The sequence below is a fragment of the Vitis riparia genome, chromosome 12, assembly GCF_004353265.1.
Source record: "Vitis riparia cultivar Riparia Gloire de Montpellier isolate 1030 chromosome 12, EGFV_Vit.rip_1.0, whole genome shotgun sequence".
Classification (NCBI taxonomy): Eukaryota; Viridiplantae; Streptophyta; class Magnoliopsida; order Vitales; family Vitaceae; genus Vitis; species Vitis riparia.
In genome coordinates, this window is record NC_048442.1 from 16,972,246 (window position 1) to 16,996,161 (window position 23,916).

At 29.7% G+C, this 23,916-nt stretch overlaps 2 protein-coding genes across 3 annotated transcripts; both read left to right on the forward strand.

Moving 5' to 3' along the window:
* The first annotated feature begins 6,041 nt into the window (after nucleotides 1–6,041).
* LOC117926946 (photosystem II repair protein PSB27-H1, chloroplastic) lies at nucleotides 6,042–6,820 on the forward strand. Its single transcript, XM_034846281.1, has one exon. The coding sequence runs from the start codon at nucleotides 6,113–6,115 to the stop codon at nucleotides 6,626–6,628; it is 516 nt and encodes a 171-aa protein (XP_034702172.1). The 5' UTR covers nucleotides 6,042–6,112; the 3' UTR covers nucleotides 6,629–6,820.
* An 11,875-nt stretch (nucleotides 6,821–18,695) lies between these two features.
* LOC117926941 lies at nucleotides 18,696–22,344 on the forward strand. Of its 2 annotated transcripts, XM_034846276.1 has the most exons (7): nucleotides 18,696–18,836; nucleotides 19,220–19,813; nucleotides 19,914–20,134; nucleotides 20,494–20,716; nucleotides 21,201–21,286; nucleotides 21,373–21,464; nucleotides 21,617–22,344. In XM_034846276.1, exons 2-7 carry the CDS (start codon nucleotides 19,724–19,726, stop codon nucleotides 21,859–21,861), a joined length of 957 nt encoding a protein of 318 aa, XP_034702167.1. In that variant the 5' UTR covers nucleotides 18,696–18,836; nucleotides 19,220–19,723; the 3' UTR covers nucleotides 21,862–22,344. The 2 variants fall into 2 exon arrangements, with proteins under 2 accessions (XP_034702167.1, XP_034702168.1); XM_034846277.1 differs by lacking the exon at nucleotides 18,696–18,836 and having other exon boundaries at nucleotides 18,866–19,813.
* Nucleotides 22,345–23,916: the final 1,572 nt, after the last annotated feature.

The following is a 23,916-nucleotide window of genomic DNA, read 5'->3' on the forward strand; positions in this document are numbered from 1 at the left end:
TGGATGACGTGGACAGTGAGGGCATGGAACAAGTGTCAAGAGGCAAAGCAAGGCTTTAATGGGGGTGGGTGGTCCACGTCAGTTTCTGGGGGTCTTCTTCACAAGTCATCCGTTAACCAACTAAAAAAGTTATAGTTTACATTAAAAAAATGAACAAAAATTAAATATTGAAAATATTTTGATAATTCAAAATATTTTTAAAATTAATAAATAAATTGTTTTTTATGAAAAATAAAAAAAATAAATAAAAGGGGGGCTTTTGGCAGATTGGGTAAAGTGGGGGAGCCTGTCATGAATTTCCACCTCACTTTTAGCTTTTTCAATAGATTTATTATAAATGGAGGAAGTGCATTTAAAGGGGTAGGTTTTTCTTGCCATCTTTTTGAGGCTTGTTTGGAAGGAAGAATCAAATATCTTTTTTTATACCTTATGTCATGGCTTTATTAATAATGCCCTTTCATCTTTACAGCAAATGCCCTAAAATGTAGGCCCTTTTTTTTTTATTTTTTCACTTTCTCATGGGCATGGCTCCCTATGTTGATAGGGTTGCAGCTCTTCCTTTTGTTTTGATTTTGTCCCTCCACATTGTCTTTTATATATATATATATATATATATATATATATATATGAAAAAAAAGTTGCAAAATTCTTAAATTCTCCATATTGATAATTTGGTGTTGATTTGGATATATTTTCTATTTAAAAATAAATAAAATATAGTAATTCTTACATAAGAAAATAGTGATAATTAAGATATGGCTACCTTATTTACCATGGTAAAAGTAAGATAATTTACCATGGTAAAAGTAAGACAAAAATAAGAATGATGATAAGACGATTTTTTTTTGTATATTGTCTCACCCCCTCCCTAATAAGAAGGGCTAGGGATAAGGATAAACGAGCTTAGAATAGGTTTAGAAAGTTTTTAAAATATCACCTGTTCCTCCCGGTTATATATAGTTTTAAATAAAAGTTATTTTAATTGATTTTAAAAAAAAAAATCTTTTAATACAAATAAAATATTATTTTTCATAAAAATAAATTATAAATACTTCTAATAATTCTTTATTTGTAAATCTTATTTATTTTTAATAAAAATTAAATAAAAGACACAACAAAATAGGACAAGTATGAGAATTTCCTATATTTGCTTGACTCGTCTCACTTAATAAAATTTTGGGTAGGGATAGGAATAGATATAAATAAATGAGATGGGGTTGAGATGAGGTGACCTGTTCCAAATCTGTCTCATTGTGATTCTTAAATAAAACAAAAAAAAATTAGATCAAAAAATAAATACTTGATTAAAACTATTTTTTCATAAATGTCATTTATTTAGATTTCTAATTCAATGTTCTTTACAAATTTTAATATCTACCAACAAATGGAGTGTAGAAGGGGGCTTGAGCCCTCATCACATGTCTTATTAATTGATACACTTCATTTTTGTTAGGTGTAATGGTAATAATTTATGTACAATGATGATTGGGTGATAATTTTGGAGTGTTGATAATTTCTTATAGAGCAAGGGAAAAGGGAATAGTATATTGATTATTGATGCTTTATTTTGGAGGGATTTAGTCAAAAAAGATAAAAGAGAAAACATTGGTTATATACTAATGGAAGAATACAAAATAACATGATTAAAAGCAGGGATGGTATGGTTTTAACCTTATCTTCTTTATTATGGAGAAAGCAAGTCCTCCTGCATCTTCCAATATTTTTTAAGCAAAAAGAAATGGACATCATGTGGTCTCAAAACATATACATATTCAAAACAATAGTATCCAACTACCTTGCTTATTCACCCATTGGATTGGATTGGGTTGGGTTGGATTTGACTGCCCCTGTTTTTCCACAGCCAATGCCTGCTGGTAGCTCCCTCCCAATTAGTCAATGTTGTATAGGGAATGCTGGCAGAATCTGATGAGACATTTCACCCATCATTTTTCTTCAAAAGAAAAAAGTGAGGGACTGCTTGCTAACTGTCATTCAAAACCATTTTCCATTCTTTTTCCATTGGAATTGTGATGTTCCACGTGTGAAAAAGATCATGATGTTATATATATAGAGACTCCTCTTAATCAAGTAGACGCGTTATAAAGTCGTGAGGGCCCCAAAGCGGACAATATCTATACGGTTGGGTGTGGGTCGTTACAAATGGTATCAAAGGCTCCTCTTAACCAAGTAGACGTATTTTAAAGCCGTAAAGGCCTCTTTTGGCCCAAAGCAGACAATATCTATGGTTGGGTGCGGATCGTTACAAATGGTATCAAAGTCGATCCCCAACCCCAATGTGGGGGTTTGTTTGGCTTTGTCTGTTTGGCCCCGTAATCCCATGGGACACAACAAGGACGTTGTGTCTGCATGGAGGGGTGTTTGTGATGTTCCATATCGGATAGGGAAAAAAGATCCTGATGTTATATATGTAGAGACTCCTCTTAACCAAGTAGACGCGTTTTAAAGCGGTGAGGGCCCCATTGGGCTCAAAGCGGATAATATCTATATGGTTGGGTGTGAGTCGTTACAGGAAACACTTTTTTTTTTTTTTTTTTTTAATTTGGAAGACACATTTCATGCATAGTTTTATTTTTTATTTTTTTATTTATAAAAAACAAAATTTTCAGGATTTTTTTTGAAAATATATCATCTCGTTGGTTGGATTTTGAGTAAAAAAAAAATGGATTAAATCGATATAATCAATTTTATATGTAATAAAAATTGAGCTGATCAAATTTTAAGTGTAATACCAAACAAAACTAAGGGCATGTTTGGTTTCTGTTTTTAAGAACTGTTTTCTGTTCTTGAAAATAAAAAACACAAAAAACTTGTTTGGGAAAGGGGGTGTGTTTTTGTTTTTTATGTTTTTCGTATTCTTAAAAATCATTTTTTTGAGAACAATAAAAAAATGTTTTCATTGTTTTTTCACTATTCAAATAATATATATTTTTTTCTTAACTGTTTTTTGTCTTTCCATAAAGGTAAACTCTACCCAACCACCACACCCCCACCCGCAAACCATTTCTTATTTATTAAATTATTGAAATTAATATACTTACGCATAGTTACAAAATCATTGTTTAAGAAAATTATAACTGGTGTAAAAATTTCAAAATGGAATAATTTTTTTTTTTTCAATTTAAATGAATTATGTATATATTTTTAATATCAAATTAATGGAAGAAAACACTTTATTAATTAAAAAAAATAACTTTCAAACATATTTTTTGTTTTATTTATTCTAAAAAATTTTTTATTAACTCAACAAAATATGATTTTTTTTTTTTGAAAACAAAAACTGTTTTTTAGAATTCAGTTCTCAAACACAATTTTTTTTTTTTTTTTTTTTTTCTGAAAACACAAAAAATTGTTCTTAAAAATTGTTCTCGAAAACTATTTTCTATAACAGTTTTCAAAAACAACAACCAAACAGGCCCTAAGTATTTTAAGGCTAGTTTGGTTGGGTTTTCATGGATCGGTTTCAATCCAATTTAATGGTCTTTTTTATTCCTTCGTTGGATTATAGATTTGGGTTTTAATGGTCATTTTGAACTTAAAACTCATTAATTTGAGTTTATATTAGATCTAAAGTCTAGTTTGTTTTTGAAATTAATTGAAACAACTTAAATTTGATGTTAAAAATATATTGAATGTATTTTAGAAATAAATTGATTATAATATAAAAACAATGAATAACTTTAATACAATTTAATATAAAAAAAACTTAATAAATATCAAACAATTATATATAATTTTTAGACCATTGATTTGATTCAATTTTTGTCGGGTAGGAGACAATAAAATTAGAAATCGACAAAATTGGTTTTCAAAATTCTCAAACCGGTTTGACTTTTTTCATTATTTAAAACTGAATCAATAAATTTGGTTTTAGTTGATTTGGATGGGTTTGATGGTTTTTTTTGTTTTGTTTACACCCCTAGTTTCCCTAGCTTTTAGAATTAAGCGTATGGGCAACCATTTAAAAGATGAAGACATGTTTGGATTGATTTATAACAAGTCAAAAATTCTTTTTCAAAGTTGTAATTGAGAAGATAACGGTGGTTTCCTTCCTAACATTTTAGAGTGCAGGTGTTCTTACTGAGGTCATCACTTCCCACTCGGGGCTTCCCCACTTGGAAATTGGAATGCGCATGGGCCACAAGGCCCATCTGAGGTCGAGGCACAAGGCCCATCTGAACTTTTGACCCACATGGCCTACTTTCCTCACCATTAAAGGCCTGTTCTCTTACCCATTACAAACCTCATTGAGACGCTTTTCTATTTCTGGCCCAACTCACTCCAAATTCTTTTTCCAGTGCCCCATATTGCCCAACGTTCCCAACTCTGTCCATGGAAACCCAAGTTCAGGGCCCTATGAGCAAGGATCAGCATCTACTCCCACTAGGAAATCTCTCTTCTTCATCTCCCAATCCCCAACAAAATCTTCTCAAATATATCACAACTTTCTTTTTCACGTTTATATAGCATCATAAATTTTCTCTTTTATCCGATACGAGACATTAGAAACATCTTCTCATATAAACACAATGTTCCCATTGTTTCCCACGGGATTACGGTGTCAAATAAACAAATATTCTTCACGGAGTCAAATAAATTCAAACAAGCTTTCACACCAGGGTCAGGATCAGTTTTGACATTACTTATAATGACTAGCACTTAACTAAGTAAATATTATCCATTTCAAACCTAAATGGGTTCTCACGGTTTTAAAACGCATCTATATGATTAAAAAGTAATCATATTTATATAGTGTTAAAAAATTTTTTCCTTATCCAATATAGGATATCACAATTAGAGTTAGTTTTTTACATCTTAAAAGAAATTATAATAATGATAGATTAAGAACAAACAATTTGATTAAGACATGAAAATTTCCTTTTTCTTTAAAAAGATTCCAGACCCAATAAGATTTGACAACTTCAAAAACAGGTTCAACACTCCACTCTCGGCTTGTCTCCTTTTAAGTTACAATAATCTAAATTGATTAGTTGTATAACCCATATTAATTTTATATAAATTCATAATACAATAGTATTTTTCTAAAAAACAACTAGAAGAAGGAAAAACAAACTATACTATATGATAAAGCTAGTAAAAGACTCTTCACACTTGCAATTAAATTTCTTTGATTTCTTATAACTTTTCTATTAACTTAAGATATTGCAACATATTTTTGGTTTCCATCATTTTTGCCATTTTTATGCCACCTTTAATTCTTATAACTCTGTGTTATTAGGAAAGACAATGAGACAAGTTCAAGATGGGTCACCCCATTCCAACCTCGTCTCATATATTAAAATCAATTATCATCCCCATAAAAAAAAATAAAAATTAAATGGGGTAGGGTGAGATAGATGGGTATAGAAAATTCTTATATCCATCTTCCCTGCTTGTTTATTTATTTATTTTTTTTTTTCAAAATTTTTACTTTTAAAACACAATTTATAACTAAATAAATATTTTACATATTTATAATTTATTTTTATGAAAAATAATATATATATATATATATATATATATATATATATATATATATATATATATATATATATATATATATATATATATATATATATATATATATATATATATAAAATTAAAAATGAGAAAAAATTAATTAAAATAAATTTTTATTTAATATTATATATAATTGGGTAAAACCTATCATAGGTTTTAAAAGAATTCTCCAACCTACAAATATTTATCCCACGTCATCTCATTGAGCGATAAGCAATGACTGGGTACCTAAAAAAATTCACTCTATTATTATTTATTATCATAATTTATATGGAAGGTTTAATTTAAATTCTCCCAAATTTGATATATTTTTAGTAAAAAAATTCCTCCTCCATCAATTTTTCAATTCCAAATTAAAAACAAACCCAATAAATTCCCATGATGTGGTGATGTGAGGGACACTTGCACACGCATATATCTAGCAAGCATCTCATCTCATTGGGTCTTCCCCATAAAAAAAACCTCAAATAGGATAAGGTGATAAGCCCACGTGGCAATCAACCAACCCTCCTTCTTCCTTACTAGAAAGGAAAAATACAAACTCTCCTCTTCAGGTCTCATATCTCCAAAATCCATGGCTTCTCCCACACTCATCACCCCCACTACCAAACCCAAACCCCTCTTTCTGATCAAATCCAAACTCCCCACCACCACCACCAATGCTGCACCACCACCAACCCCACAACCCCGCCGCAGAGAACTCATCGCCGTCACCGCCGGAGTCCTCTCCCATGCACTGCTCCTCCCAGTTGCACCCCAAGCAGTCGCCGCCAACGACGAGGAGTATGTAAAAGAGACGGCGGACGTGATTAACAAAGTGAGAACCACCATCAACATGGACAAGACCGACCCCGATGTGGCGACTGCGGTGGCCGACCTAAGAGACGCCTCCAATTCATGGGTGGCGAAGTACAGGAGAGAGAAGGCTCTACTGGGCCGACCGTCTTTCCGGGACATGTACTCCGCCCTCAACGCCGTCTCCGGCCATTACATCAGCTTCGGTCCGACGGCTCCCATTCCGGCGAAGCGCAAGGCCAGAATATTGGAGGAGATGGACACAGCCGAGAAGGCTCTGCTCAGAGGTAGATGAAGGTGGAGGGAACCCCTTTTTTGGTTCCTCTTTTAGGAGTGAAATAAATTTTAATTTTTGTGAAATTTGAGATTACAAATGAGGTTCAGTTTGTGAATTATGAGGTGAGATATCTGAATTGATCTTATCTATCAGTAATCTCTAATGCATATGATGTTTATAAATTTTATAAACATCTTGTTCTTGGATTAATCAATATTGTCAATTAGTTCAAATGTATTTGCAATGGAATTAATTAAAGAGTTTTGATTTTTATAAACATAAAATTTTATTTTTTTTTTAAAAAAGAAATTAATAAATAAAAAAATCGTCCCCATTTTCTATGATAATTGTTTTTTTAAATAATTATAAAAAATAATTTTTGAAAACAGTTTTTAACAAGTGATTTTTTATTTGATTTTTATAAAATAAAAATCCGTTTGAAAACTTAAAATATTTTAAATATTTTTAAATATATTTATAAAAATTTATATATAATATTTTATTTTTAATTATTTTAAATGTTTTTATAATTATTTTTTAAAATAATTCTAGAAAAACAAGTGAAAATAATAAAAATATAATTAAAAATTATTATCTAAAAATATCATATTTTATATTCTTAAAAACAAAAAAAATAAGAAAATAATTTTTGGTTCGCCAAATATATTTTCTATATTTTTTATTTTGAATAATATAAAAGTATTATCAAAACCCGATCCCACATGGCCCTAAGATTTCAAACATGGCATCACAATGCCCTTGACCCAATGGATTAGCTAAGGTTTCATAGAGGAACTGTGAGTCCATGGGCCTCATGCACATGTTAATCCACTTGTGTCCAACCATACATAAATACTCACTACATCTTAGAGTATTTCTTTTAATCAATCCCTTAGCAATTATTTTAATAACCCTTCATTTTCTTCCTTCGTTAAAAGGCGGGTTTCCTTTGCATTATTTTCTCTATTTTTTTTCCCTTCGAAATTAAACTCAAAATAGATGTTAACAACAATACTAGGATTTTAACATCAATTTAAGCTAAGTTGAATGACTTGGCCCTATGTATTACACAACTCATATATGTGCTATTAGAGCCCATATTTTGACTCTAATCAATAATTATATCTAGCATGTTTATTACCAACAAAAAAAAAAAAATTAACAAAGTGAGAATCAACAAATCGAACATTGTAAATCAAGATTATATAAATCGCCATATAAAGTGCAATTTCCAATCTCAGTGGAGTCATTATATAAAACAATCATTCCATTTATGAAAAAGAAAACTATGTCATTCTAAGGTTTTTGTTTGGTTCATGAAAAATTCGAAAATGTGATAAAAAGAAAATAGAGAGAAAAAAAAAATTTGAAGTCAATAAATTATCTTTACATGTTTTTTTCAGGCTAATTTCATTTACTTTTCTCCATTATATAAAAATTAAATAATTTTAAAATATGTAATTTTTTTAACTAATTTTAATTATATTTTGATTTTCTTTTTAATTTTTTATAGTAAAACCAATTATAAAAAAACAATTTTCCTTAACAATTTTTTCGTTGCTTGGTACCTTTCCAGTACCAAACATAGCCTAAATCATCCTCACCAAGATCTATATTATTAGCCAAGAGGAAAGCTTCATAATATGATCTCTTACACCACTTAAATAGAATGATGAGGATATTCAAATAGTGATGTTTCTCATTTTTTGCTACCTTAACCAAGAGGGCGTTCATTTTTTTTTACTTTTTACTGAAAATAATTTATTTTCATAATTTAAGTTGTTTGTTTTTTTATTTTTTTATGACTTATTATAAACTTTTTATTGAACAGAAAAAAACCAAAATATTTAGTTTTTTCTAAATAGAAAAAATAACATATTGGTTTTTTTTACTTTTAACACTTAATAGAAATAAAATACTACATAAACAAACAACTTAATATTTAATGTTATTAAGCATTAAGATTCTATTTAAAATTAAGTAAAAAAATAAACACCACCTTAGTCTATTTCTTTCTAACAATATCCAGAAATTCCTTAGTTGTGTCCACTTGTGGAATGCTATCTCTGATAGATTCTTCCATATGATATTTCATGATCATCAAGCAATCTCTATTGAAGTAATCCCACTCCCCATGGAACTTCTTGGGCTCAATAGTACTCTCATTTGTTAACCCACTAGTGTTCAACCCATTATGGCCCACATTGTTTGAACAAATCATACAAGCCCACACACAAAATTCCAGCATTATGGGCTTGGGATGGACCTTCTTGGCCTTTTGGTTCCGACATGGATAAGGATAACCCTATTCCTTCATTGACTAGGTAACACAACCCTTTATCTAATTACTTGTTACCCATACGTCTATCTAATTACAAATTCAATATCACCGACATGGATAATATCATTCAGTCATTGTCTACATAGCACAACCGCCCTTTATCTAATTACTTCTTACCCACATGTATAAAATCAATATCACTCCTTTTTTTCTTCTTTACTTTTCCTTTAAAAGTAAGGTGAAGGGGTGACAATGTTCGAATTAGAAAAGAAGCTTAGAGACGGCATGAAATGAAGTTTATTTTAAGGGACAAGACAATATCAAAACTTTGTATAGTCTAATGACAGTAGTCAATTTGTATTCAAAATCTTACCTTAAATGAATCAAATCATTTCTCTTATATTTTTTTTTCCTAGAATTAAATTTCAAGTGGGGTATTTGCCTTTTTGGGCATCCAGAATATCGAGGGAAGCGACATTTGTCCTTCTTAAGTACAATGTGACTTTGCTTCCCGATGGGTGACATATAAATTAAAGTGTGGTTAATAGTACTTCTATTTAAAGTATTTTCGTTAAAAATATCTTTTAAAAAAATGTTTTTGAGAAAATCACTTATAAGACATTTTTTCAATTTTTATTAAAAGTATTTTTAAATTTTCTACGATTGACAAACCTAAAAAATTATAGCAACAAGCCTGAGAACGGGTGGGGTCAAGAAACTTTTGGCGGGTGGCTAAGTGACCATCAACTTAGCAACATAGTGTTGCCATTTTCTCATTATCTCCCGGAAATTTCGGTGAAATAAAAGTTTGCTTGACCCTAAAGTTAGAACTACTATGTATCCATGTAGAATTAATGAGTAACGAAGAGTCACACATACGAATTGGTCAAAAGACTTTCTACATGATATGCGCCATCATGGCCAGGCTTCACCTTAATCTCTCCAAAGGCGAACGTTCCTGGCATGGACATGGTCTCAGCCCATCTATGAGGGGAGGAGATATTTGCCAATGAGTCAAGGAGTGAATTGAGAAATGTAGAAGAAGGGAGTGATGCTTGGAATATACCCGTAGAAAGCTGTATTGGAAGTATATCCCCTCAAGGGAAGTGTGAGATAAGCCTCGAATGCTTAGTCCCCTTTGAAAAGAAAATGAACTGTAAAATAATAATAGAAAAACGGAGGCAAACGTGGAGTTCTCAAAAAGGTCAAAAAAAGGCCCCCTCTGCCTCCTTATCTCAACTACTCATTCATACTTTTAAGCACTTTAAAGTTTGATCAATCCGCCAGTAGGGAGAAAAATGTATGAATTTAATTTTGGTTGGTAGGGTTTGACAAATTGGATATGTAAGAGATGTTAAAACTCAAGTCCAGTCAAACTAGATTAAATTGAATCGATTGGATTGTTTAAACATATCAAAACTCTGGACTAATTAGATCTAGTTGGATTGATAAGATTGCTTAGACATGTCAAAACTCGAGTTGGGTTAAATTAGGTCAAGTTAGATCGATTGGATTACTTAGACATGTCAAAACTCGAGTTGGGTTATATTAGGTCAAGTTGGATCCATCGGATTGCATCAAGAAAAAAGAAAAATAAAAATAAAATATAATAGCAAACTAAAAGAAGGTTTATCATGAAAATTTATATTTTACTATGCACATGTGAGGCCCTATTTGCATCAAGAAGTTAAATTAATGTAATAATTTGGTATAAGATAAATTATTTAATTTTAATGGATAATAAGTTAATATATATCTATTTTTATATAAGATAAAACATTTGAATTTTAATTAAATTCTTAAATTTAATTAAAGTTTAAATATTATTATTTAAATAATATAATATAAAATTTAATTATTTATGATATAAAATTATCTAATTAAAATTATTAAATATTTATTCCTAATTAGCATTTTTTTTTTTCCTAAGTCCAACCCAAATTGCCAAAGGGGCTAATCCAAAAATGAGGTTGAATTTGGGTTGGGTTAGGTTGAGCCCCCAAATTGCACTTTGAATTAAAATTAAAGAAAATTATGATTGAATAAAAATAATGAATACATTTTTTCCCTTATAATCTTTGTAAATTAAATTGAAATAAGTACTCCTTCCTCACATTTTTTATTTTTTATTTTTAAAAATAGAAAATGATATAATAATTCATTGAAATTTATCTTAAAAAATTTAATAATTTTAAAAATAATTTTTATTTTATATATATATATATACCCAAATGAGAACTAACAAAACCCAATAAATATCATACCAAATAAAAATTAAGAAAAAATGGAGATAATCTTGGAGGCCAACAATGTGTTATGGATATGATTAGGTCAAGTGGAATGTGAAGCATTTGTGGATACCTACCAAGACAATTAAACTACTCCAAAATAATCTTCATAATAGAATTGAAAATTCTAGAGTATTATGAATTGATTAGTGGGCAACATCTTGATTGATGGGGGGTTGGCCGTCCAACTAAAAACAGCTGCAAATATACTTCAAAATTTGAGGAAAATAAATAAAAGCATTAATTGGGCTTTTCTTAGATCCATCCATCCCCAACAGCTGCTTACTACATAAGCACTTTTAATACTTAAACAGAGACTTGCCACTACCTCACTCTTCTTTTTCATCATGTCCATTTTTTCAATGTCCCCTTTAAATTAAATTATGGGCCTCACATGTGTCCTATTTGACTTTTCATGCATTCATACTATTTGTTTTATTATTATATCTTCTTTTCATTTTCTAGGATTATGTTTGATGGGATATGTTCCCATTTAAAAAATAATAATAATAATTTATATTCAATATTAGGCTTGACAACAAAAATTAAGGATCTTTTTTTTTAAAAAAAGGAAAATAAAATAATTAAATACAAAATATAGGAATTTTTATATAAAAAAATAGATAAATACTTCATATACTTGAAAACAACACCGTTGAAACTTAAAGACATGTTTAGTAATTATTTTCAAAAATAATTTTCTATTATCCAAAATAAAATAAAAAATAGGAAAACTTATTTTTTGTTTTTTGTTTTGAAGAATAGAAAATAAATATTTTTTTTTAGGAAACATCTTTTAGTTATTCTCAATTGTTTTCATTTTTTTTTAAAGATTTTTAAAAAATAATTATATTGACATGTACAATGATTAAAACTAAAATATTAAATATATAAATTATATGTAAAGATATTAAAAATAGGTTAACAAATTTTAGATTCTCAAATAGACATTTATTTACAAAATATTGAGAACAGTTTTCAAAAACTATTTTTGAAACCAGTTACCAAACGGGTCCTAAAATTTTAATTTAAGAGTTGTTATATTTTATATAATAATTTTTATTTTAAATAAAAAATATATCTAAAGATCATACGTTTTTAAAAATTATTTAAATAACTTTTAGAAATAAAAAAAATAAAGACCATGCCTTCAAAAAAGGCACAATTTTAAAATGGGCAGATTTATTATTTTTAATTCCAAGACCAAAAATATTGGCAGACAAATTAATTTTATTTGTCTTACTCAAACTCTGATTGACTCCAAACTGAATCTTCAAGCCTACAATGGATAAAAACTCCCCTATTTTAGCATATTTTAAATTTCATCCATGATTTGATGGGTTTATAGAGATCTTTTGACTTCTATAGACTGCTAGGGAAAGTTGATTATCCATGGTCAACAAAGCAATGATTTTATCTTATTTTTCCATATCTGGAGCCCCACCTTACTATATATATCATGAGGATAAGTTTTCCATAGAAAATTTGCAAGAAATTTTACATGAATAAGTGGAGACATAACTTGGAAAAGTTTGTTAAAATGGAAAGCATGTTAAGAAAAAAAAAAAAAAATCTCATTTATGGAGAAAATCTACTCTCTTTTTCTTTCATTTTCCGGTTTTTTTTTCATTTTTTTCTTTACAACTTTTTCAAATTTAAAACAAAGTATAGATGTTTGATAATATATATGTCCTTATTAATATGCATTCCCTTTTCTAAAAAGGGTAAAGCGTGTTTTAGTATGTTATTAGAAGTTTTTTTTTTCTTTCGAGATTTATTTAAATTTTATACACTTTCATATGAAAGGGTAATTCGGGTTCAAATTAATATATCATTAAAACATAGAATCTCGGTAAGGCTTCAAGTAGACATATAGGTAATAATTAGGTTCTTAAATGACTCAAAAATAATAATAGATTGTTCTAAAAATAGTTTTATTGTGTTATTAACGGAGGATATTTAAAAATTATCTTAGAATATACATATTTATGATTGTCGTCATATTTATAGGAAAACAAATAAAATAACAAATTATTTAACTAAGAAAGATATTTATAATTTAGAATGAATCATTTGTGACTCATCTTTCAATAGACTTTGTAGCTATTCTATTTTGTAGTTTCGTTTCATAATAAAAAAGAAAAAAGAAAAAAATATAAAATCTCGGTACCATATTTGATCCAAAAATATATAAAATCCTAATAATTTTAAGTTGAATATAGTAAATTTAAATTTTACAAAATTGATTTTTTTTTAAACATGCTTTTTCTTCCTTTAAAACTACAATTTTTTAAAATCAGAGTCATAATTTTTAAAAAGTAATAACTAACATTTTTTTTTTAATTTTAATATTAATTTTTTAAATTTACAAAAATACTTACCATTTCTTAAAAATGGAACTTCCTAATCTATGTCATGGTTATTTGAAGCATATGATTTTTTTTTTTCTTGTTATTATTACCTAAAATTGCAGGATCTTTTGACTGTAACATTTCATTTGGAAAAGTCAATGAATTAAATGAAGTGATGTTTCAGTAAAGAGAGAGGTCTGCCTTTAGTTAATAAAAAATAATTAATTATTTCTCCGAATGGAAGGAAAATCTTGAAGTGGGGGCGGTGAAAAAAAGGAGAAGATTTGTGACTTGTGAGTCAAAATTTCATAAGCCTCGATGGCGGGTGAGTGGGCATATAGACATGTCATTTAATGATGAAGAGTGACGATTTGTTTTAAATTTATATTAATTTTAGCTGCATCAACTATAAACGAAAATATATCATTAATAAGATGGTGTGAAATATAAACTCGAGTTTTCTTTATATATATTTTTATGAATTGTTTGGAATACTTTTTTGCACAATTATAAATTAGTTTCCCATCATATGATTGAGAGATGAGATTTTTTTTTTGTAGATATAAAGAAGACAGCATAAACTCGAACCACATTTATTTACATCTTCATCCAACAATTTAGATTTTATCACATATATTCAATGATTGAGATTAGAATTCAACACGTATCAATTCAATGTCTTTTTCTGTTATAAATTTGGAAAAATTTGGAGATATAGACTAAATTAATGATCGAATGAGAGGAAAATAAATTTTACATGAATAAGTTGAGATATAACTTGGAAAAGTTTGTTAAAATGGAGAGCATGTTAAGAAAAAAAAATCTCATTGATGGAGAAAATCTACTCTTTTTTTCTTCCATTTTTCGGTTTTTTTTTCTTTACAACTTTTCTAAATTTTAAAACAAAGTATAGATGTTTGATAATATATTTGTCCTTATTAATAATATGCATTCCTTTTCTAAAAAGGGTAAAGTGTGTTTTAGTATATTATTAGAATTTTTTTTTATCGTTTACTTAAATTTTATACACTTTCATATGAAAGGATAATTCAGGTTCAAATTAATATATCATTAAAACATAGAATCTAGGTAATGCTTCAAGTAGGCATATAGGTAATACTTAGGTTTTTAAATGACTGGAAAATAATAATAGATTGTTCTAAAAATAGTTTTATTGTGTTATTAATGGAGGATATTTGAAAATTATCTTAGAATATACATATTTATGATTATCGTCATATTTATAAGAAAGCAAATAAAATAACAAATTATTTAGTTAAGAAATGTATTTATAATTTAGAATTGATTATTTGTGACTCACTTTTCAATTGACTTTATACCTATTATGCTTTGTAGTTTCGTTTCATAATAAAAAAAGAAAAAGGAAAAAAATATAAAATCTCAGTACCATATTTGATCCAAAAATATATAAAATCCTAATAATTTTGAGTTGAATATATTAAATTTAAATTTTACAAAATTGATTTTTTTTTTAAACATGCTTTTTCTTCCCTTTAAATCTACTTCAAAATTTTAAAATCAGAGTCATAATTTTAAAAAAAATAATAACTAACATTTTTTAAAAATTTTAATATTAATTTTTTAAATTTACAAAAATTCTTATCATGTCTTAAAAAAGGAACTTCCTAATCTATGTCATGGTTATTATTACTTAAAATTGCAGGATCTTTTGACTGTAACATTTCATTTGGAAAAGTCAATGAATTAAATGAAGTGATGTTTCAGCAAAGAGAGAGGTCTGCTTTTAGTTAATAAAAATTAATTTATTATTTCTCCAAATGGAAGGAAAATCTTGAAGTGGGGGGCGGTGAAAAAAAGGAGAAGATTTGTGAGTCAAAATTGCATAAGCCCTTGGCTGTTGACTGTTGAGTGGGCATATAGACATATCATTTAACGATGAAGGGTGACGGTTTGTTTTAAATTTATATTAATTTTATTAAATTTATATTAATTTTAGTTGTACCACCTATAAACGAAAATATATCATCAATAAGATGTTGTGAAATATAAACTCGAATTCCATTTATGTATATTTTTATGAATGATTTGGAATACTTTTTTTCACAATCATAAATTAGTTTCCTATTATATGATTGAGAAACAATATTTTTTTAGTAGATATGAAGAAGACAACATAAATCCGAGCCATATTTATTTACATCTTCATTTAACAATTTAGATTTTATCGTGTACATTCAATGATCGAGATACCAAAATTTCAGAAGCCTCAAAGGCTGGTGAGTGGGCAAATAGACATGTCATTTAATGATGGAAAGTGACGGTTAGTTTTATATTTATATTGTTTTAGTTGTATCACCGGTAATCGAAAATATATCATCAATTCATATGGTGTGAAATATAAACTCGAGTCTCCTTTGTGTATATTTTTATGAATTGTTTGAAATACTTTTTTGCACAATTATAAATTAGTTTCCCATCATATGATTGAGAAACAATATTTTTTTTGTAGATATGAAGAAGACAGCATAAACTCAAACCACATTTATTTACATCTTCATCCAACAATTTAGATTTTATCGCATATATTCAATGATCGATATTAGAATTCAACACGTATTAATTCAATGTCTTTTTCTGTTATAAATTTGGAAAAATTTGAAGATATAGACTAAATTAATGATCGAATGAGAGGAAAAGACAATATTAATCAGATGATGACCTGTATAAACCTGAATCCCATTTATTTATATTTTCATCTAACAATTTAAATTTAACCACTTATATTCCATTAACGAGATGAGAATTCAATAGGTGTGAATTCAATTTTATTTATTTTAATTTGGAAGGATTTTTGGTACAAGGATTAGGATAAGGGTCAAATTAGTTGGGGACAAAAATTTAGTAGAAATGGACCCATTGAGGTTGCTTTTGGATTTGTTTGGTAGAGGCCATGTGATGTGAAATCAAATCATAGACTAAAACAATCCCCCCTTCATATTTAGTGCACGTGAATGCGACCATTGAGTTCATCACTACATTTTTGTAGGTCTCTTTCTTTATTATTCATCACATAAATTTTTTATCAAATTTGTGGCAGGATTAATATTGATCTTGTGGTACAAATTCGAGGGGCTATAATCCCAAGAAAAAAAGAAAAAAATAATAATATGGGACAATGTAATAAAAAAATAAAATAAAATCAAGATGATATTAGATATAATTAATATATTTAATGATTTCAATTAAATTATTAAATTGATTTATAGTCTCCTTAGTGGATCACCTCATTAAATTTTTTATTTTTTAAATTTCTAATATGACATATCCTCTTAATATTTTACATTTCTTTTTAATTATTGTGCGGAGAACATTTTTTTTGTAATATTTTTAAAAAAAATTATATTTAATAATTGAAGGCATAAATAATATAAAAATTAGTTCAAGGGCAAGAAGCCCTATGCGCCTTTGACAATTATTTTTAAAAATATTTTTTGGTTTTCTAAAAAAATAAAAAATTATGTTTAACAATCAAAAAAATAAAAAATAGTTGTATGTTTCTAAAAATAGAAAATAAAGGTAATTTTAGATAATATCTTTTAATTTTTTTTATTTGTTTTAAAAAAACTGTTTTAAAAAGAAATTATAAAAATACATGCAATGATTAAACATAAAACATTAAATCTAAAAGTTATTTTTAAAATATCTTTAAAAACATTGAAAACGTATTAAGAATGTTTCAGATTTTTAAATAAATTTTAATTTTATAAAATATAAAAAACACATATATTCTAAAAAATTATTTTTTAGAATGCTTTTAAAAGTACTTTTCAAATAAACCTTCGGTACTTATTGAAAACTGTTTTCATAACAAATTTCTATTCTTTAGAGCAAAAATTTAGGAAAAAATGTATAAAACCCAAAACCTATTTTATGTTTTCTATTCTTAAGAACATAAAATACTATATTTTTAAATAATATTTTTTAATTGTTTTATGTTATTTTTTAAAAATAATTATACAAATATGTAGAATTATTTAAAATAAAATACTAGACAAAAAAATTATTTTAAAATATATTAAAAGTATTTTACTTTTTCAAATAGACTTTTATTTTATAAAACATCATGTAAAGTTTTCAAAAACTGTTTTTCAAAATTATTTTTGAAAATAGTTATCAAATTAGACCTCATTTTCCTCAACTATTTTTTTTTCTTTTCTTATATATATATATAAGAAAATAAACCGTTCTACATATTTGTATAATTATTTTTTTTAATACAATTTTTATAAAACAACTAAAAATAAGTAAAATATATTATCTGAAAATATTTTATTTTCTGTTGTTATTATCTTTTATGTATATGTATAAAAAATAAAAATAAAAACCCAGAAAAAACCAAACAAATGGTCAGGATAGGGCCCCCACCCACCACATAATTTCAAATAATTTAACTTTTTATTTTTATTTTATTTTTTAATATTCTAATGTTGTGCCCTGGCGTAGCAGATATTTCACATGTTGGTTGGTTTTTTAACCTCATCCCCTCTGTTATCCTGTCAGAATCTGAAAAATCTTTCACAACACTAAATCCTAAATCATAATTTTATTGTTTACTGAACCACTTTCTGCTTTATTTTATTTTCATTAATTCATTTTCTCAATTTTTTTTTGCCCTTTTTTGTCTCTTTTATTCCGTTATAGTATTAGGTGTCTTACAATTTTATTCACGCGGTTTGCCACAATCCAACCTTTCCTTTTCTTTACTCTCATACTCTCTCCCCACGCAACACACCAATTTTTTAGTATATAAATGAAATTATTATTTTTATTTTTATGATTTGACATATATATAATATTTTTCGTCAAAAATTCAAAGACTCAATTAAATAGATCAATTCAAATATACTACTATTAATAATAATCGGGTTAAAAATATGAACTCAAATGTATTTATTAAACGGGTTATGTAAATGAACAAAAATTGGATCGATTATATTTAATTAACCTTTTTTTTTTCTCTATACGTTATTATTTAATTTAATTTAATTTTTTTTTTAATTTGGTTTGAATGGAACGATGAAAACCAGAACAACTACTTCAGGAGGAATCTATGGACTGAGTCACAGAGTCGGCCCTGAGCAGAAAATAATTTAGAGGAAAGTGTGAGGGAGAAAATTATAAATACGGATGTTTGTGGGGGTGGGGAGACAGATGAGTGTCATAAATGATAAAATCTGGTATTCTGATGCGTTAATAATTGTTGGGTATCGGAAATTTTCTCTCGTTTTCCCTCAGAACAATCAGACTTTCGCAGAGTCCAAAAGGTTTATCCAACATTCTTTCATGATTGGATTGCTCTGAACTCTCTGTTATGTTCTAGCTCTGCTTTCACACCACTGTTTGTTTTTGCTTTTCTTTTCCGGAAAGTTGATTCCTTTACATTTTCCGTTAGAAAATCTTCTTGTTTTAAACGCAAACTCTACAGGGAGCTAACAATCTTTTTCCCGGAAACCATGGGTTTCTGTTGAAAAGGAGGGGAAATATGAAAAATAAAAAACCCAAATTTCTCTTTGAATTCTGGGGGGTTTTCGTCCATATATCGCGTGAATTGCGGGGTTTTCTTTGAATTTCTTGGGTTTTGGTTTGTGGGTTTGCTTGATTTTCTTGGAAGCTTTGAATCCTGAATCGTTGTGACTTGCTTGTGTAGGTGCTTGGTTTCTTGAGTGGTGATCAAAGCAGAGGACGCTTGAGTTTTCTTTAAGATTAGAGAAAAAACAGAGGGGATCAAAGGCGAAAACAGAGGCAACTATCACTTTCTTATTACAGTGTGGGCGGTAATTTCGCCGGAATCCGAACTTATCGGTGCCGGAAATGGGTATTTTTGTCAGCATTTCTAACGAGAATTCTAAGAAAATTAGCAATTAGCTGTCCAAACGTCAAAAAATAGAAGTCCTGTAGACCGATTTCATTTCTTTTCTCTCCACTTTCTCTCTAAAAGAGAGAAAAAAAAAATCTTCCTACAATTTCTCCCTTCCTCTCTCTCTCTCTCTCTCTCTCTCTCTCTCTCTCTCTCTCCCTCTCTCTCTCTCTCTTCCCCCTCGGCTTTTCCTCTGTTCTTTGGGCTTCCTCTGTTTTCAAGGTTGGGAGAGAGACCCAAGAAAACCCCTCTCTCTCTCTCTCTCTCTCTCTCTCTCTTTTTCGCCGTGAAATCATGATTTTGGACAAAGGGTCAATGCAATCAAACCTCGAGTGCTTCCTTGAATGCATAACACCTGTGGTACAATCCCAATTCCTACACAAGGTCTGTTCTATCTTCATTTCAATTTCCCCCATCATCAACAAATCCTTTTGGGTGTTTTCTTACCATTTTATGGGTGTTGCCCTTTGCTATTGTGCTGCAGACTGAAATCAGGGACCTCAACGTTCTATGGCATCCATGGGAGAGAGAAAAAGTTGAGTATTTCACCTTGGGCGATCTCTGGAATTGCTTCGATGAATGGAGTGCCTATGGTGCTGGAGTTCCTATCTTGTTGAACAACAATGAAACCCTGGTTCAGTACTATGTGCCCTACCTCTCCGCAATTCAGATTTTCACTAGCAACTCGGCCAGAAACAGTTTCAGGTACCATCATCATCTACTGACTTTTATTTGGACTCAACACTCTTCTCTAATTCCAAACGTTGCATTTGTTTTGTGATCATGTTCATTGCTCATTTCTGTTCAAACACCCTTATAGATTACCGAGAAGTTTACTGATTTTGGTGATCACTATGATCTGATTAGTAGTAAAGTTACATAATTGAATTCCTCAAACACCCAAATGGATAATGAAGCTTACTGAATTTTGGAGGCCAATTACATTTGATTATATATTGATAGGGTGATCAGCACATTACTTCCGTAAGATTGGTTGATTGCGTCATTTGGGCTATCCATTTTTAAGATGTATAGAAGAAAGTGACCCGGATCTTGTTTTTCAGGGAAGAAACCGAGTCAGGTGACTGTGAGACCAGGGATTCCTTTAGTGATTCCTGCAGTGATGAGAGTGAGAGTGAGAAGCAGTGGAGATGGGACGGTTGTTCCTCTGAGGAAGGATGCTTAGAGCAGGAGAGCCTGTGGCATAGAAGCGATAGACTGGGCTGCCTTTATTTTCAGTACTTCGAGAGATCAACTCCTTATGGAAGAGTTCCTCTTATGGACAAGGTATGCTTGTATGAGTAAAATCTCACTTGTAGGTTTTTTATTGTTGTTTACTTTCATTAGCATTTCCTCAGGTTTTCTTTTTCTCTTTCTCATAATAATATCAATCAAACTTCGAAACAATGAAACTGGTCAGGGATATGTTAGAATCGTTTGAATTCCTTTTTCGTGATTGGCATCTCATAAAGATCTATCTCTCTTGTATAAGGTATAAACTAAATTGGATTCATCTTTTCTTTTCGTATAGAGTCGTATGCTACATGGCATTTGTTCTTGACTTTGATTTGATGTTGGTTTTAAATTTTTGCATGGTTGGAAGAGGAAAAAAAATGATACCGTTCAAAGTAGGAGGTTCCAAATTTTGGATTGTTATGAGCATTTCACCCTAAGCTTTCAAGTCTCTCTCTGATATAAAGTTATTTGGATTCTATTTATCACCTTCTTTTGTTTTATTTTGCTTCTTTTCTTTTTTCCTTTTCGGTTTCAGATCAGTGGATTAGCTCAAAGATACCCGGGCTTAATGTCATTGAGGAGCGTTGATCTTTCACCAGCTAGCTGGATGGCAGTTGCCTGGTCTGTCTCAGTCTCTTTGTCTATCTCTCTCAAAAATGGCTTAGTGAAATTATGATGATAAATTTGTTGATGTTGATGTTATTCAGGTACCCGATTTATCACATTCCAATGGGGAGAACCATAAAGGACTTGTCCACATGTTTCCTCACATACCACACCCTTTCATCGTCTTTTCAAGGTATTCTGTGGCTTGATTTTACTTAAAGTTTGCTCAATATTCTCCCTCATATTCACATGTAGTTTTTTTTTTTTTTTTTCTCTTTTGTGTTTAAAGGTATTCTGTAGTTTTTTTGATCGGTCTTCATTTCCCATGTCTACATCATTTTGCAGATATGGACCTGGATGATGATATCGACAGTGCTGAAAAGAAGAAGAGGAAGGAAGGGGAAGGCATCTCACTCCCTCCATTTGGTTTAGCCACTTACAAGATGCAAGGAAATGTGTGGGTGTCGAGCAAGAGTGGTCGGGACCAAGAAAGGGTGATGTCGCTGTTAAGCGTGGCAGATTCGTGGCTAAAACAGCTAAGGGTCCAGCACCATGACTTCAACTACTTCACTGGGATTCGTCGTGGGTGAAACCGAAAAGGAAAAAAAAGGATGGCATAGAATTGAAGTTTCATCCAATCCAATCTCACTCCCAGACTCAAAAATCTGTGTTTCTTTTGAGTCTTTAACTGGTTTTTCGTGTTGTTGCTTGGAGGACTTGGGCCTTGAGTGTGAGGATTGTAGTTGACTCTTGTCTTTGATGGGATTTCTAGGAACCCCTTAACCTCTATATCATGAGTTGAGCAGAGCTTTTAACCATGGACTTTTAACCTTTTTGGCCTTTTAGAGATGGGTTTGGGGTGGAGAGAGGAGAGTTGGAAGCCCTTTGGGCTCTTTTAACTATTGACTTTTATGGATGCTGTGATGCATTCCCACTACTTCCCCCGCAACAAAGTATATACAGTGTCTTTTGGCTGTAATGGTTGTTTGTAGATGAGGGAGAGTTTTCAGCTGGTTGCATTGCATGAATATATATATATATGGTCAAGGATAAACCATGCCCATTGCTTCAAATTTCAAACTCTCCATCATGTGGTGAATGCATACTTTTATGGGGTCGCCCACGTTTTTAGATTAACGCCAATTGAATGGGATATGCGACTTCTTGTCAATGCAATTAGTTAGGCTTGAATACCAAGGTTTTGTGGCCATACTTAACCGAATGTGATCGATCAGGTCATGTCAAAAATTTGTCTCATTTTTCATTTTCCTTAGTTTTCTTCCATCACTTGTATCTCTAGAATTCTTCTTACTATTATTAACTTAGAAGAAATCAGATAAGCTATGTTGTCATAATGTGGACATCCAAGGTTTGACAAAACTCTCTCTACGAGGCCTAATCCTGCACGTAAGTATGTTACAAGTGTCACACTCGTCAACCCATGTCTACCCCTTCAATGTTTTGATTTTATGGTTGATGGGTTCCGTCTTTGTATACGTATATTTTGTGTATATAACATGCAAGGCTATGCCTTCACTTCATTTGACCAAAAGCCCTTTTAAAGTGCCATCAGTATGTTATCCACTCCGAACATTACAAAGTCCAAAAAGAAGGAACCCCCTTTCACATCTTATCCGGACAAGGAACCTACAACCGACTCAAAAGTACAGCCACTATCCATATGCATATACCGATTATCATTAAAAAACACAAGCACTTGGAGGGCAACCCACCAACAGAGACACCATCACATTACACTACACATGGCACTTGATGCCTTTGGTCAAAAGAGGGTATATATCATATATATGGGCAGCATGGTTGTATGCCACTCCCCCCTTTTCAACCATCCGCATAAACGTCACAATTTACTTGGCAATTGGGAAATTGTACCACCTCCACATGTGTCCCTTTTATCATATTCAACCTTTTTTTTTTCTTTTGTTATGGTCCACCATAAATCAAATCCCACATCGTGATGAGATATTTTAATGCCCCCTCGTGCTTGGACGGCCTCAATCTTTGATGATCTTATGTGGGTATTGTTTTAGTATGGGGAGTTTAATATTTTTATTGGTCTTTTTTTTTTTTGCCTTTTTCTTGAGCTATATTTAGTTTCCATAAAGTCTTTAAAAAAGATTTAAAGTGAAGAACAAAAATAATTTTTAAAAATATGTTCAACGTTTCATTTTCATAAGAAAATGTTTCTAACTCTCTTAAAATTAATCACTTTCAAAGGGTTTTTCAAAGATACTCCCATCTATTTCTTTTGAATATTTTTTGTTTCATATTTTTTAAATGTGATAAAGAACCTCAAAATCAAGCAAACAAAAGTACAACCACAAACCATAATCTCGAAATTACAAATGGAAAGATGACAAACAACATGGAGCCTAATCACTCAAATCATGCATGTGATTCTTCTAATTGGAGTAGACATTGATAAGATTGATTGTATGCAACTTAAATCTATTATTAAAAAAAAAATTATTTTAAAAAAAAAATCATTGGAAAGTTATATTTCTCCATAATTTGATTTTTTTTTTCATAAACAATCAAATAAGACAAATTTATAAAGAGTTTGGGAAAAAAGCAAATACAACAAGTTCCTCAAATTCTTAATAAACTTTTGTTGTTTTTGTAGG

Coding starts and splice junctions, on each gene's coding strand:
- LOC117926941 (XM_034846276.1), top strand. CDS start 19,724: ATGATTTTGGACAAAGGGTCAATGCAATCAAACCTCGAGTGCTTCCTT. Junction 20,135..20,493: donor TCGGCCAGAAACAGTTTCAG/GTACCATCATCA, acceptor CTTGTTTTTCAG/GGAAGAAACCGAGTCAGGTG. Junction 20,717..21,200: donor GAGTTCCTCTTATGGACAAG/GTATGCTTGTAT, acceptor TTTCGGTTTCAG/ATCAGTGGATTAGCTCAAAG.
- LOC117926946 (XM_034846281.1), top strand. CDS start 6,113: ATGGCTTCTCCCACACTCATCACCCCCACTACCAAACCCAAACCCCTC.